This window comes from Bactrocera oleae, chromosome 6 (genome assembly GCF_042242935.1).
Source record: "Bactrocera oleae isolate idBacOlea1 chromosome 6, idBacOlea1, whole genome shotgun sequence".
Lineage (NCBI taxonomy): Eukaryota > Metazoa > Arthropoda > Insecta > Diptera > Tephritidae > Bactrocera > Bactrocera oleae.
Genome location: NC_091540.1, coordinates 46,130,510 through 46,147,276, shown reverse-complemented (window position 1 = coordinate 46,147,276; position 16,767 = coordinate 46,130,510). Strand labels below are relative to the sequence as shown.

Sequence of the window (16,767 nt, the reverse complement as noted above, 5' to 3'; positions counted from 1 at the left end):
AGAGGCCTTGAGCGAGTCATCACGAATAAGTGGACTTGAAATGGACAGACGTGTGCTACTCAGACAAATAGCTGGACATTTTTCATATAAAAATGCAATATATAAACATAAAAAAGCTTCTAAAGAATTGTGATGCTGTTGAACGTGAAAACACGATCACATCTGCTTTGTTTAATAGTCACAGCTAGAAACTCGTAAAGATTTCGTTTTGAATTATAAATAGCAAAGCCTTCATTTATTTCATATTTTCATTTAGTGCGACGTGTTATGCATTTATTATGCACCTCTATGCATAGAGTAGGCGTGACTACAGATTTCGCTTTTGTTGTAATACAATTGGAATTGGTCGTGCTCAAACTTATGAAGCGATATTTATGTGAAATAAAATGGTTTTTAAATAATTTGCTTTGGCGCAAGCGGTCATTTCTATATTTATATGAATTATATTATAATAAAAATTATGTAGGTATTTGCTGGTACATATTTGGATTTTAATGAGTGCCAACGCGGCCTTCAGATAGGAAATCGTTTTAGATAGCCAAAAACGGTCATTCCAGAGCTATATTTAAACAATGTGACAGCAGTGAGTGCAGTAAATTATTAATAAAATAAATATGACAGCAAGTGGTTTGCGTGGGTTTACCCACTTTTGAAAATGCAGTGAAATTACGTGTGTATAATGTGCATAACTCAGGGTCAAATAATTTAAATATCATCATTTTAGGAGCAAAAACTATGATTTTCAATAAAGTTAACAAATTTACACTATCTTTATCACTCTCTCCAAAACAGGACTCTGAAGACGATCTGCCCATTTGCGCGCCGAACGCCGTTTGTTCCAAGATTGACTTGTACGAGACACCGTGGATCGAGCGCCAGTGTCGCTGCCCGGAAGTTAATCGCCAGCCACACATCGTGCTGCACCACCACGCCCACCACAGCGCCGGCAGTGCTGGTGAACTGACGTCACACACTGTTACGTCTGCCGCCGCGCACGACAAATACCGTAGTTACTATGAGCGGGAGCGTTTGTTGCAACATAAACGACTGCTGGTTGGCGATTACAATGACAAGAAGTTTGAGCAATTGCATTTGAAGAAGCTAATACAGCGTTTGGGTGCGGTCTACGAAGACGATTTACATCTGCCGCCAAGTGATTATGCGGCAGCATCGGTAGCTTCACATGGCGAGGACAATGATGCACTGCCGAATTCGCAGGAGGATGAGTTGCTGAGTGAATTGAGCGACAATGATTTTCCACACATGCCATCGCGTCGTAATTACTACAGCGTGGAGCCAAGCACGACGCATATGCGGCACTCGGGTCACAATGGACATCGTGCGAAGGAGCCAATCAACTTCATTGGTGGCTGTCCCAGTGGTTTAGGTGTGGAGGATGGGCACACGATTGCCGATAAGACACGTCACTATAAGATGTGCCAACCGGTGCACAAGTTGCCTGTTTGCAAGTAAGTAGAGCGATGCAAGAAGTAATAACAAAGGTTTTGTAGCATTTTATAAATTTATTGTATTTTTCTTCTTTTTTTTGTAGACATTTTCGCGATTATACGTGGACGCTTACCACTTCGGCGGAGCTGAATGTGACCGAGCAGATAGTGCATTGTCGTTGCCCGAAGAATTCGGTTACATATTTGACGAAAAGGGAACCGGCGACAGATGGTGCGAGTGGTTACACATACCTCTTTGCTTGTTCACCCATAACAGTAAGTGTTAATTGATAAGGATTTACTATTTTTTCCTATAAATCGCTGATCATTTCTAGTTTTAAATCAAAAGACTTTAATTTTTTGAGTTCCTATAATTTAACTTCCTTCTTTGCTTCCAGCGCATTCGTTGCCAACGCAAACAACCCTGTAAACTATTCACGGTACGCAAGCGTCAAGAATTCCTCGACGAAGTCAACATCAATGCGCTATGTCAGTGCCCGAAAGGGCATCGCTGCCCCAGCCATCACACACAATCGGGTGTTATACCCGGCGAGAGTTTTTTGGAGGATAATATCCAAACCTATTCGGGCTACTGCATGGCCAACGATTGATGGTCTTCCACGGTACCGATGGGCAAAAGGCGACAACAACGAAAGAAAAAATTCAAAAAACATAAAAAGCAACAATCACAGGCAAAGCCGCTGGAGCAGAGCAAATTTAGAACTGGGCAGCTGACCACATTCCAAATACAGTTAAATGTGGGCATTACAGTGAAGGCGAGAGTAAGGGTACAAAGAAAAATATTTAATACAAATTAAACATAAAATAAAAATACACACTTGCATATATACATATATACGTATATATATATAATATATGTGTACGTAGGTATATATGCCTATATAAGAAGTGCGTGTTGCAGGCAGCCACAAGCGGAAATTTAGTCAAAAGAAGAATGTTAAACAAAAAGAAAAAACAAATAGTTGACTGAGCCAGTTGAGTCTCGTCTTTTTTTAAATAAATTTAACTAATTAAGTAAATGCAAATTAGTGTTAAAAATTGTTTTGCTTACTTAAAATATTTAAGCTAAATTATAATTAATTTATGAACACGAACAAATATGAATATTTTAATATTTATTTATTTAAGCTATTTTATTGGTAAACTAAGCGCAGCTACGAAAAGTAAACGACGAGTCGTTAGTAATTACACACCTAAATACAACAAAAAGTACATATCTTAACACATGCATACATAGTTGGTATATATATACATATAGGGTGTGGAGAAAGTGGAGTTTTGTAAATTGTAAATAATTTCAAGTTTCTTAAAGTTAAATTATTATTGATAAAAATACTAAAAAAAAAAAAAACAAAGAAGGCTTAAAAAAGTCATAAAAATTAAAAAAAAAAATATATATATATATAATATTATTCAATGGCCAAGCGTGCCAATTACAGGGTGCAGTCTTAAGTGATTCGATTTAGTTATGAAAATCAGGTACTCAGTAACTTACTAAGCAAAACGAGAAATCTGTTCGAAAAACGAAAAAACACATAAAGACAAGCTGAATTGTACCTGAAAGCAGTTTTAAAGGAAAATTAAAGGCAAAATGCGAAAGATAAGCAAACGCGTATAATAAAGTAACAGGCAAATAGTTTTCACCATAACAATAATACACTTGAGCAAAATAAAAAATAATATTAAATGAAATAAGTAAACATATTAATATGTAAATATAAATTTTTTTTTAAATAAAAATCAAGCTATAACTTTTATAATAAAGAATGGTTTAAGCCTAACTCAAAACAAAAACAAAAAAAAAAAGGAAAATAAAACAAAATTGTAAACTATTAAAAACACAACAATATTTAATTAAAAACTTTTTTTACTTAAAAAATTAAAAAAGTTCAAATACTTATTTTTTAGCCTCCACTGTGCCTACGACTACATTACGCTACAATTCTAGCAAATAATAACTTATTCGTTTAGTTTTTATTAATTACGCAACTATTTATATGTGTAAATGATTAATTTAAATTACATTTATATAAAACGAAAAGGAAAAAAAATGCAAAAAATAAGCAACTTACGATACGCGCTAGAACTTAGCCACAGAAATGCTTCCACAAGTCTTTAAGCCTCTTAAAATTTGAGCGCAGCATTATTTAATACAAACATACACACATAAACTAAAACATTTAAATTGGCACCAAAAGTAGTTTGTAATACAAAAATGCATAATTTAAAAATATTTAAAGCTAACTTTAATTGTAACACACACACACATACATTCATAGACACACATGTGTATTAATATTTAATTTAGCTGTAGACTCTACTTTAGGTTACGGTGTGATTGAGTTTCCTTTCTATTGCCTTAATATATACATATGTACATTATATTTTTTTATATTTTGTTTTTGTATAAAGACCTATTTATATGGAGATTTGAAATTTTATACATAATTATATACCCAATGATGATTAACTTATAACATTTATTATTATTAAATTATGAAATAAAATATGAATAAATAAAAAATGTATCGAAGATAATACACGTTGCTTTTATTAAAAATATGTATGTATATATTCGTATATGATTGAGGATTATATGCCACTGCTATCTCTGAAACCTGTCGAAACAATCATTTTTTAGCCGAGCCGACGATGATCGCCAGATTACTTCCTAGATGACAATAATTTCTGACTACATTAGTCAGTTGAGGAAAACAAACAAAATTGTTGTGAATTAGCCACTAGAGAATAGCGAGGTAAGTAAGAGTGCTCTGAATAGTACTCGAATTGCTTAAAACATAAAAATTTGCTTTTCGAAAACTATGAATCTAGAAAATTGTGAAATACTCTCATAAGGTTTGAAAAATCGCATAATTAGAATACTTTCGTGGTAGGCTGCCGCCGGCTTAAAAGCTGGGCACTAAAATGAAGAGGTTTTAGAAAATTTCTTCAGCAGCTATTTTTAGTGAGCTTTAAGGAAATCTGCAAAAATTCCATATAATTTTTCAATATTGAAATGTAGGAAACCCTATTTTTTTAAATTCACTGCGAAATATTCTACCCGCTAATAAATAAATTCCATTCTAGCGACATACCCAGTTTTAATTCTGAACTATAGATTCTTTTTGGCAGTTTAAGACTTTCGGCAGGGTAGTTCTTTACTAGTTTCGCTTCGTTTTTGCAAAAAAATATATTTTTTTTTTACTCAGAAAGATTGCCAGTTTACACTTCTGTTCCTCATTAGTTGGGGCAGAGAAAAAAGTTTAGCACAATTGCGCTAACACTGGAAAAGCACCGCTAATTATAACTGGTGTACACTATGAGCACCTAAAAGTATGCAATGCTGATTGCTGTTTGTGTATACAATCACACGATCAGCGGTTCTGTGATCTGCTAGAAAATGAACTAAAAATTTATCTTTGATACACTGGTGGCAAATATTAAGGAGGTTTCAAGTTTTGGTATAATATAATAAATATTTACTTACAACATTATTTTCAGTGTTAACTTTTATAATACTTCAGATAGTTATTCGGATTTTAATTACGGATACATACCTGAAAGCAGAAAAATAAATGTGCATTGAAAAAAATATTTTATGTAAAAAGTGAGTGAAATAGAAAAGTATAGAAATTTCATCTAAAAACAGTAGCGCAATACTGAATATTTTTTTTAAACATATAGATTATTGTTAAAAAAAAAAATGATATCGTTGACTCAGAAAGAGTTTCATCCGAAATCTTCGATTTTTTGTGGACGAATTGAAACCCCTCGGGCATTTCATTTAAAATTATTGCACCTTATTCAATAAGTATCGATTGACAAAGCGTATACCACCATCAGCAAGGATGCGCATTTCAAGTTCACAAAAAAACGACAGAAGAAGCTGGACCAAGCTTATTGTCAAGCAAATATGCAATGTCATATTGCTGTTTTTAGTAGTATTAGCTAAATGATTTCTGCAGAAAGAAAAGAAGTTGTCGGGCTACCTTTTCACCTAATAAAAACATATTGCTAACCGAACGAGTAAATTTGTGAGTTTGGCTGAGCATTCTTGTGAATTCTGTTTTTGGGTTAGTTACAAAATTTGAAGTGCGTTATAAGAAACGCATAATAAATTTAAAAGGTGCGTTCCAAAGTAACTTAAAAAAAAAAGACAGAACAAATGGTTTTACCGGCAAAATCAATTAATTTTATTCAAAATAGTCTCCTTCTGCTTTAATACAGCTTTTTGCACGGTCCAAAAACATGTCGAACGAGTGTCTTAGCTCGTTGCCCGGAATGGCCGCCAGTATGCCGGTGCAAGCCTTTTGAATGGCCTCCACGTCTGCATAACGCTTGTCTTTCATCGGCAAATGCATTTTTCCGAAAAGGTAGACGGCGCCACTAGAGTTTACTTATTTAATTTTTTACTGTTTACTTTGGAACGTACCTCGTATATTTCAGTTTTCTATAATCACAAATGATTTTTTAGATAAATCGATCGTTCGAAGCAGTGAAGTTTTTTAAGGAAAGTTCTGAACTGATCTGTTCTTTTTTCTTTAATTAGGATTATTTTTTAGTTAATTAAGACACCATAATACCTACATCTGTATGTATTATATAATGAATAACATTACTTAACATATTATCTCAAATATAGACTATAATGTTAGTTCCATGTTCGAATACATGGAAATCAGCATATTTGCTACAAGAGGCTTGGAGAAGATGTAGGCAGATTTATTCTACTTTATGTACCCGAACAACATTTCGAGAATTTACTGAAATAATGTTAAAAATAAAGTTTTTTCTTAAACAAGTTTTACAGCACTGCTTTCTTAAAAAAACTCTACCTGTTGTTTATCAATTATCCCACCGCCAACACGCACAAAGGGCATCAGAACGCATCAAAAACGCTCCTAAAAAATGTCAAACAATTAAGCGCTGAAATATCAATTTATATGCAATATTTTCTAAATGAAAGAATGCAGAGGGGAAATGCAAAGATTACATAATAATAAAGACGAATTGAGCACGTCATAAATGACTCTATGAATGTGCACCGTGAGCACTGCAGTAATTGAGGAACACTGGCCGCTAAACGCCTGGCTAATTGCGCGCGCACACAAGTGAGGTTCATTTGCCACAAAGGTCTGCCACACAGAATGCGAGGGTAACTCGGAGTTAGCTGCCGATGGGTGCCTGGCTGCTTCGCGGCGGGGTTATGCCAGGCGACTGGCGAGGCAACAATCGCCGTTCTGTGCTCTAATCTAGCACCCGAGATCTACTAATATCACAATTAAGCCAACATGACAGGTACTAATAGATCTCACCGTAGTTGCAGAGAGAGCGCGGAAAGCTATGATACACTCGTGAGTACACACACACACGTAGATCTATGTATATAATTGACATGATAGCTGCGCTCGTGCGCATTTTCCATTACGATTCTTAAGCTTTATGAAATAGTTTATTACCATGGTTTGTTTGTTGTTGTTGTATTTACTTTGTATTTAACTACTTGTAAAAGGGCTAAGCTGTAAAAGTCGGAGCCGCATCTGTATAACAAAGACTTGTGCCATGTATGCCATGCTCTGCTTTTTAGGGCAAGCAGGCGGCGAGCAACTCAATTCATTTGTTGGAGCTTTACGGGAAAATGGCTTTGCTTTATTGGGCTTATTGTTACAATTTGTTGTAAGAGTCGCTACAGCCAGTTTGTTAATCGCTTGGAACTGTTGCTGGACTCTGCTTGAAGACGCTGAGATGCTTTCTGGCGACCCTTTGTTGTAACTTTATGCTCCCAGGAGGGGGAAAATGTGTGAAACACCAACAAAAAAAGACTACAACAAAAGAATGCCAAACAGCAAAGAAAGTTAATCACAAAGCGCACAATGACGATAATAAATAAATAAATAATTACAACTCTTGCCACAAAATGAGCAAAATAAAACAAAACAAAAAAATTTGGAATAAAATTAAACAAGGAAAGAAAAGTAAATTTTCTTCACCTTCAGCATGAAGTAGTTGTTGTTGTAGCTACTTTTGTTTGTTGTCGTTTGTAAGCAGTTTTAACATTTATTTTCATTTATTCTCTTTTCACCTTCTTTTGGCCAGTGAAGCGTGCGCCAAATCGCAGAAGACTCACTTACCGTCACGCTTTTCGCCAAAAACGTATGTCCACGTTTACTCAGTTGGTTTTGGAAAAATTCCAATCAGCCTTTAAGCAGACGGCTATAAGGTTAAGAATGGCAACAATAATATAAACTATAGGTACGGCAACAACAAAACAGCAAAACTAATAAAGAAATAAACAACAATTTTAAGTCAAACAAGCCGCGGTCAAAGTAACGACAGATTGGCCGGTCAGCCAGATAGACAACCCAGCCATCCGTGCACGAGTATTGGTTGAAGAGGAGAAAGTTCAAAAGTTTACCTACCCACACGCACTCACATACCCACAAAGCTGACAAGTAATGATAAAACAAAAAAAAAAATAAAAATTACAAAGTAAAAAATTCAAAATGTAATGATTTAGTCTAAAAGTTCGTGCTAAAAGCAAATTGAGGAGTTAAACTTTGTTGTCTAAGCAGAAAGGTTCATACCAGCAGCTTTAAAAGTATTTAAAACACTTAAGTTGATTTTAATATATGAAAAAATTCTTCAATTATTTTATAAAAATAGAGAAGTATTACGTTTTTTGATTATTTTCTTAAATTACATGACAGCTTTTTAAATTCTATTAGAGATTTTTTTAAGCTTGCTTGGCTTTGACAATTTTATTTATATTTATTTTTAGCGATTAAATAACGTTAGTTTTCGACAAGAGTGGCAAGATAATTTGCAAAAATATTCTTTATTAAAACCAAAATAAATATATAATAATATATATAATAAGAAAAAGTTGCCCGAGTGAAATTGTTACATGAAATATATAACATTATTAAATTGCAACAACTAAAATATTTTAATTTTTTAATTATTTTTTTATTTTTGTTTATTTATTTTTGTTATTTTTTTAATTTTTGAGTTATGCTTCACACGCGTGAGCTATTCGTTTTGCCAAACTTTGAAATATCTTTGCATAAATATTGAAAAATAATAATTTATAAAGTTTTCACATATTAAATACATATATGTATTTGTACACCAATTAGTTATGTTGCATGTAAATTATTTTTTCCTTGATTGTGCATTTCTGTCTTCGCTTTAAACCCTCCCCTCGCTCTCGCATACTCTCTTATGCTCATTGCAAGCACATTTGTTAACAATTTAATTTTAACTTTTATTTTCACTTCTTAATTTCGCTTTTATTACACTTTTGTTTGCATTTTTTCTTAACGTCATTGAACAACTTACACTTCAGTTAAGCTTTAAACAACACTTCAAGTGCTACCGCATTGCATTCCACTTCAGCACTATACAACATAACATCACATAGCATAACATTACCACACTCGTATACCGCTGCTGCACTCCGCTCCACTTTAGGATTGCAGGGCAGCAGACTTTTCTCATAAGAAATCAAAAAACCAAAAGATATAACAAATGAGGCCTTTCACTTGCATTTGTCTTCACCATTGATTGACAAATGTACAAGTACATATGTATGTATATATTTTTTGTATTAGAAAAAAATATGTTTTTACGAAAAAAATTTACAATGGACATCTGGCACTGCTACACGGAGAAAACCGAAGAATTAGTCGGAATCAGATAGTTAAGTACAAGTAACATCAGATTAGTTCATCCATGTGCTTGGTTAGTTTGCGTCATAGACCTCTTGCTACTAGATCTACGTACGAGTATATCATAACCACAATACAGCACTGTAAGGTCTTGATACTTAAATCTTTAGATCTATCACAATCATATAACTATAACAATATTACTAGAGTTGCGTGAGGAATATTAAGTTCATCATCGATAATGACTTTTTCTCGCGCATCCATAATGAGTATTGGAAATATGTAGATCTAACGTGGCCATTAAGAACTTAACTCTTACTTTAGAAGTGAAGGATGATTATGTGCAACTTTTGATGGCCTAGCAATAATCTTCAATGAAGCCTATATTAGGCAATTGCTTCTTGCAAATATATAATATAATTGCAAATTAAATAATATTTAGTTTCTTCTTCAATATACAAATAGTTCATGATTTTGAAAATGCGAATGTTGTAATATTTAAATATTATATATTGCCGAAATTTTCTTCGATAAAATTGGATTATTGTAGTCTTACCTGGAGCCCGAGTAATGTACTAGTTCACAATAATCGTTTAAAAATACAAATTTTTACATTTTTCTCTTTACGCAATGAATTCTGCTCACCCTGAGTAGAAGAACTTCTCTAGTCATCTCACGTATATATCTTAATTATTTTGAAAATTTGCTTAAATAAATAAACTAAATTAAATAAAATACTGAACTTGCAGACTACTTTTATATATATAATGTTTGTATGTATGTAAGAACATGGGAATCCTTTATACCATCAATACAGCCTCGACTGCCTTGATAAATTCTAAACACAGAAAGTCGATTTACTTAGCACATATGCGTAGATATGTATATAAATCAACTAAAAAATTTTCAAAGGCATACTCATACATATGTATATATATGAGTACAACAATAACCGGCTCTCTTCACTTGTACGAGTTATATACCAATAAATAATAATTCCAATAAACTTCAACTTTCAATTTCTTTGCAAAACATCAACGGGCTTACGCAAAAAATATACATGTACAGACATGAAGTATAATGCATATGACTTTTTATATTCTTTATTGAACTTCGTCATTTATTTAAATATATATGCATGTGCAAGCACTTACCTATGACATATGCATTGTTTGTATGGATGGATTGTATGTATGTATGTGTGCATATATGCATGTATATATGTTTTCAAAAAGCTTTGAAGTGATTTCAATTTTCCAGTTGTGCGACGGCTAAACGGCATCAAAAAATCATTTCACTCTCGATGGCTTCCTGTTGCTTGCACTTTTTTCTTCATTCACATATTTTTATTTTCGGCAACACGCAGGCACAAATAACTTTTATGGCTTTCCATTTTCAATTTTTATTAACACATCTCATACGGGTTGTTGTTGTTGCGTTTGTTTGTTTTTGTAGTGGACGTGATATTTTTGTTCTCTTTTTTTTTGGCTTACTGGATTTACAAATACTTGTATCGCTTGTAAAGTGTAAGCGTATTGTAATATCGCGGTAATAAATATTATTTTTTTTAATAAAAGAAAACAAATTATAATTTCTGGATTCCGAAATTAAAGAGGAAAACATTTTAATATTACACTGAATAGTTCTCATATTTGTCAAAAGAGATTTGCATACTTAGAGAAAATAGATAGTTATTTTCATAATTCAGCAAACATTGACAACACTCATAAATAATATGCCCAGGCTATGGCAATCGGTAGGAAAGATATAAGGTCAATGAGCGTGAAATGTTCTTCTAAAAGCGTGCCACTCTATTTTAGGCATATTGAAATTAATATTTTCATATTTCCCTTTTATTAGAATACATGATATTTCTAGACGGCCGAGGCACATTGGGAAAATTTCTTCAACCGCAAGTGACATCAATAATACTGTAATGGCTTGTACATTTTACAAATCTATATGTGTAATACCACTGTCACGGTGGGTAAGTAATGTTGATGGAAATAATGGAATTATTGACAATTTTGGTTTTGGAAAAGTAGCACATAAGCAGGCAAATTGACAAGAAAATCCACACCGCTGATACGTTAATGCGCTAGAAAATGAGCTGTGGGATGATGTGGTCACCACGCTTTCGATGTCTCAATAAAGTTGGAGCGAATGAGGAGTCTGAATGGGGTATGGTTAGCTGGATGGATGGATTATTGCTTGATTTGTGGTTGGCGCAATGCTTCATAAATCATAGCATCACCCAGTAAAAACAAACATATAACAACAGAGCTGTGATGCCATTTTGCATATCAAAGCATCTAACATCTAACGGCTCGTGTAGTTATGAGAAAAGATGCAATCCGCTTTTACGGCGTCGAGGCGAACATAAAACGTGCCTAGAAGTGAGCAAAGAAATGGATGGCGACTGCAAATGCAGGTATATGAGAGTATGTAAAAAATATTTGAGCTTGAGGAAAATAGAAATAAATAGGTTACTGTAAATCATGGAAACCTAAATGATTACTTTACTAGGATTTCATATATGTATATTAAGGGAAGATTCTGCCTATATTTATTAAAATTGATAAATATCAAGCGTAATTTTGAAACAATGGATAGATATAACTATTTTGATAATCGCTTAATTAAGTGCCGGGTATTTTGGAGCTATCGAGTTTGCTGAGCGAAACTAACTTAATTCATGCTTCATTCTGAGGAATTTTGCAAAGTAAAAACATTTTTGTCGTTTTCATCGTCATATTGAGAATGAGTCTTAAAAAAAATAAGTGATTTTTCCGCTTTTCGATTAAAACCTTTAAAATTTAAATATTCGCTTCCGAATTTTTGAATTGTTATTGTATGTAAGTTACTAAAAACGTAAAAATAGAGGCATCATCCACGTTTTGCTCTAATTTCAATGGTTTTTATGACTTTTCGTTCAAACTTATATGACAGATGCTATAAGGGCTGAATATCAGATTTTCGACAAAAATTATATTACTGCTGGTCCGATTTTTGCAAATTTGGTTTTTATGGTATTTATAGTATTTAGTCTCTGTTTTAAATAAAAGGTGGTTTAAAATGGAAATTAATATCATTTTTCCTCTTATAAGCCATATATGAACCATGTTTCCATCAGTATGCCGCTAGCGTTATTTGTATATAACTTCGATCGGGTCGTCTCCACTGTCCACTTTAGAAACTTGCTAAGTATTGTAAATGTAGTGGCGAAAGTCGCTGTGGTACGTAGAGAGATGTAACTCTCCAAACTCAGGATGGATGAAAACTGGGTCTATTCTGATAAGGTAAGACCCGCTATAGTGGGAACTGCCTTAACACATGACTAACATACATTACTAGGCACAAGTACAAAAACAATATATTGTCTTACATTAAAGAGGTGAAGGAAAATTAATAGGCCAGGAAATTGTACCGGTATGCCATTACCACTGTGTCTAAATGTCGAAATGAATGCAGACAACAAGTAAAATGACAAAAACTGAAGCAAATCAAGTCAGTAGGCAGATGAGCGAAATCGAAGAAGACCACCGTCAGAATGCACGACAGTTCAAAGAAGTACGAGGAGTGCGCCTGTGGCAAGCACAACAAACGCCAGTCAATTAAAGCCACCATTGACCCACTTAACGAAGGCTCAAAGACAAAATCCACACCAAAGGCAAATAGAAGCAAATTAAATTAGAGCCCGGGTGAATAAGTAAATACGACATGGCGATGGGTGGATGTGTGTGAAGCAAACCAAATGTGTGCAGGGAGCACAAACATTGAATGAAATCAAATCAATTCTGGAGTGGTAAAGCGAAATGATTACCGTAATACTTAGTTTATAGCGTACAAGTTGTGGTTGTGGTTTATTTTTTTCAACATATGTAGATGCGAGAGGGTATATGGAAGCAAGTTTATGCCACAAAGCTTTAGAGCTCAAATAAAAGCTGATCGTAACTGATCTTCTGCCCCGACGATAGTATGGGAAGCACATAAGTAATCACATACATACATACATATATACTTAGGGAACTGGTATACTTTATTGATGGGAAATGACGAAGTCGTAATAGTTAAGCTGGATTGTTAAGACCTTCATTAGCGAGGAATTTGTGAATAAAAGCGTGTTTTTATTACATTTTTCTCATTTCTTTTTTTAGGTTATGATACAAAACATATGACTGGCGAAAAGAAAAAAAAACAACAAGAATAAAAATGTCATTTGCTCTTCATGCATTTCTCTTTCTTATAAGGTTACATATTTATATATATGTATGTGTGTGAGGTGACAAACAAAAACCACGCTTTGTCACACCAGCAACCCGCGCAGACATAAAAGAGTACAGTGGCACTAATTCCAAGCTTCGGTGTAACATAACTAGAATATGAGTATAAAAAAAAGCACAACAATTATAAAAACAAGAATGACATAAAATGCCAACACCAGAAGCTTCGGAAGTCACGGCGATTAAATGAAGCAGCATGAAGTAATCAAAACATAAGTAACAGTAATTGTGAGTACAACAAAAACAAATATAAATAAATAAAATTAAACCGGAATGACCCCAGAGTTATGGTTAATTAAAAACTTCAAGACCAAGCGAAATGAGCGAAGACATAACTTATGACACATTAGTATTTATATAATGTATATAGAATATAAATATGTTTGAGTGTGTTATATACGACAATGACGGCCAGCTTTTGAACTATACATGCATCACATGTGTAGAAGGCATTGACACCTGTCTGTGAAAAACAAATATTATAGTTGACCGGCAAGTCACACAAACATACAAATTTATATGTGGGGCAAAATTAGAGTGTGACGAATACGCTTACGGAACTTTTCACGCCCCTTTTGCAACAAACACACATATTAAATATTTTCACTTAGACTTTTAATGCCTAAAACATACTGTTATACTGGCTGCTTTGCATGTTAAGTAACGGCATGCGCGGCGGCCATATTTTCTGCTGACTGACACTTTGGTTATGTAATAGTGAATCGGTTTTGAAATAAAATTTAAATAATCATAACAGAATAGAACTAGTTGTGTGGTTTTAGTAGCATGTATGTATATCTGTACATAATTGCAATGTATGTATTGACTTATGCAGTAATTATGTTAACAAATGTTGGCTAACCAGCGTGTTTGTTTCTTAAGTCTTTTGATCTGAATTAAGTCTAATTCGCACCGTTTTGTTCGATAACTTGTTGTATTTCAAATTTAATTCCATAAGATCACTCTCATATAAACCCTTGTCCCTATTGGCAAAAAACTGGGACAGTCGATTTTCATAAGCTTCACTTGAGGCGAGTTTTTCACCAGCAAAATTATTTGTCATAGACAAGCATAAACAGTAATCACTTGATGTGACTAAAATATGAGTTGGATGTATAAGAACATCCCAACCAAACTTCAGGAGCTTCTGGCGAGCCGCTATGGATGTGTGGGACCTGGCGTTGTTCTGATGGAACACAATTCCTCTCCTATTGGCCCAGCTGGCCGCTACTGAGCAAGTGCTCTCTTCAGGCGGTATAATTGTTGACATTACAGATCCGAGTTAAGCGTTTGTTCGTAAGGGAGCAGTAGCAATAGAAATATTGCTTACATTACGCTCGGACGATGTCTTTTATTGTATCGATTTTTTATAAAACCAAAATTATATATATATATTACAGTATTAGTACTATAAATATCTATTATATTTTCAGCCGTCCGGCTTGCATTTTCGGATATAACAAAAAGAAACTGTAAAATGTGGCGCATTTTCTCTTGCCTGGTGTTAATTTCTGATGCGTGCTCAAATAATACTGAGATAAGCAATTACAAAACTGCTTTAGACTTTCATTTAGTAGGAAATCTTATCTTTCTAACGTCATATTGCGTCACCCAAACCCAAAACGAAATACAGATTACCAAACCCATCTATTGGAATAATAATGGATCTCTTTTTACTAGAGCTATTTTAAGCCCTGAGAAAATGATTGTACAGCTGCTGAGAGTAGGCTTATCCTATTTACAAAGCATCGATCGATGCGATTTTCAGGAGTTTTTTTTTGAGGAACGTAGAATCCAATTTTATGCCAAGCAAAATCGCCACAAATCAACTTTTGAGGAAACTTATAACCGTTTCCTTGACTAAATCAAGCAAAAAATGTATAGAATAAAACATTCCGTTATATCAACACAGCTTTGCAACCCCCATTTATGTCCAAAACCCGCCGAATTCATTACAAGCAACCATTCATTTCGCCAATAAAGGCTGCTTGAGTTTAATTAACGAGCCCGTAGAATTAAGTGTACCTTTAATATAGTAATATATAAGCTTAATGTATATATAAAATCACTCAGTTGTCAGCATACAAATTACAGCACTGCTGGGCGTAGAAAAAGAGAAGAGGATATGCCCATAGACTCCACTTTACGGCCACTTTTGAAAACGCCCTTATTGGCTGGCAAAGCTAAAATTATTATTAGCTGCACTTACCTTGTAATTAAGGTATGCATAGATGCATACACGCACACACTAAGGTACAGCACACGCGTGATTTTCAAACACGAGTGGTTTATATGGGCGAGCAACTTTATTACCTAACATAACTAAGGTGGGTAATGGCTGTGTTGCGTAACTCTTGAAGCATTTAAACATTTTAGAATTGTAATGATATCTTTAAATTTTTGAAAGTTTTTTGAAAGATGTTTTGTGAACTCTGATTACTTATTTTGTATAGATTCAGGTATATTTCCAATTGTATATTTAAAAATCGGTTTGGGAATCGGTTTCCTTTCCGATTACCAGTTAGGATTTAATGCTCCGTTTATTATAGTCGCACAAGCTCACATGCTGTATTTTTCAAGATCTGTAAGCTCCAAAGCAAGAGTAAACTAAGTTCTTTGCCATCACTTAATCGCATGAGCAAATAGCTTTTCTCATGATCTCCGCAGGATATGCTTGAGGTCGCTACGCAAGCTGCTAACTGCACTAAACTTCAACTCAAAGCAGCCTACAGCTCCATAACTACCTAATAGCTGCTCATCTATTCAGTCGGTTTTCCTTCTGTTTTCTTTTTCGCTGATTGCTGTGACTTCACTTGCACATTTGCATAATTAGAGTTGATGTCAGTCAGCGAGCTAGACAGACAGCCTGTTAATCAGCTGGTTAGTACTTTAGTACCTTAGTGACGCCAACACTCCGGCACTTCAACTTGACTTTGTGGCAGCCACTGGCAGGCCAGCCACAAGTGCATGGGAGAAGTAAACCCAGGCAAGCGAATGAGTGCTAAGTTCGTAGGTAAGGTGGCTCATCTCGTGGTAAATTATAGCCTGGCATGCATATATTTAAAGCTTAATCGCCACTCGATTTTTTTCTTTAATTAGACAGGGGTCATTGTCGGTTGGTATGAAGTTATCTATCAAGCTGCGCTGATCTACGTGAACTCTATGCGATCGAAGTTAAAAGATTTTTCACTACGCCGTTATTGTAATACCGGCGGCATGGCGTCAGTGGGGCGTTGCAGTGGCGGGGTTAAGGCGTAAAATTTGAAATAATAGAAATTTGATATGCAGGAAGTGAAATCTCAAATTCTGCCAATTTTCACTAATAGCGCTTGGCTGGGTTCGAAGTGA

The 16,767-nt window shown here is 34.4% G+C and overlaps 2 protein-coding genes across 3 annotated transcripts in view; one reads left to right on the top strand and one right to left on the bottom strand.

The window, feature by feature from the left end:
* aos (protein argos) overlaps window positions 1-3,968 on the top strand; it is a 33,569-nt gene extending 29,601 nt beyond the window's left edge. For both annotated transcript variants that reach the window (XM_070111646.1, XM_014240088.3), the window contains exons 3-5: window positions 793-1,469; window positions 1,553-1,724; window positions 1,847-3,968. In XM_070111646.1, coding sequence (XP_069967747.1) covers window positions 793-1,469; window positions 1,553-1,724; window positions 1,847-2,059 — 1,062 coding nt within the window. In that variant the 3' untranslated portion in view covers window positions 2,060-3,968. The remainder of the gene's footprint in view (window positions 1-792; window positions 1,470-1,552; window positions 1,725-1,846) is intronic.
* Window positions 1-16,767, bottom strand: part of LOC106621279 (elongation factor-like GTPase 1) — a 151,403-nt gene that overhangs the window by 48,757 nt on the left and 85,879 nt on the right. The window lies entirely within an intron of this gene.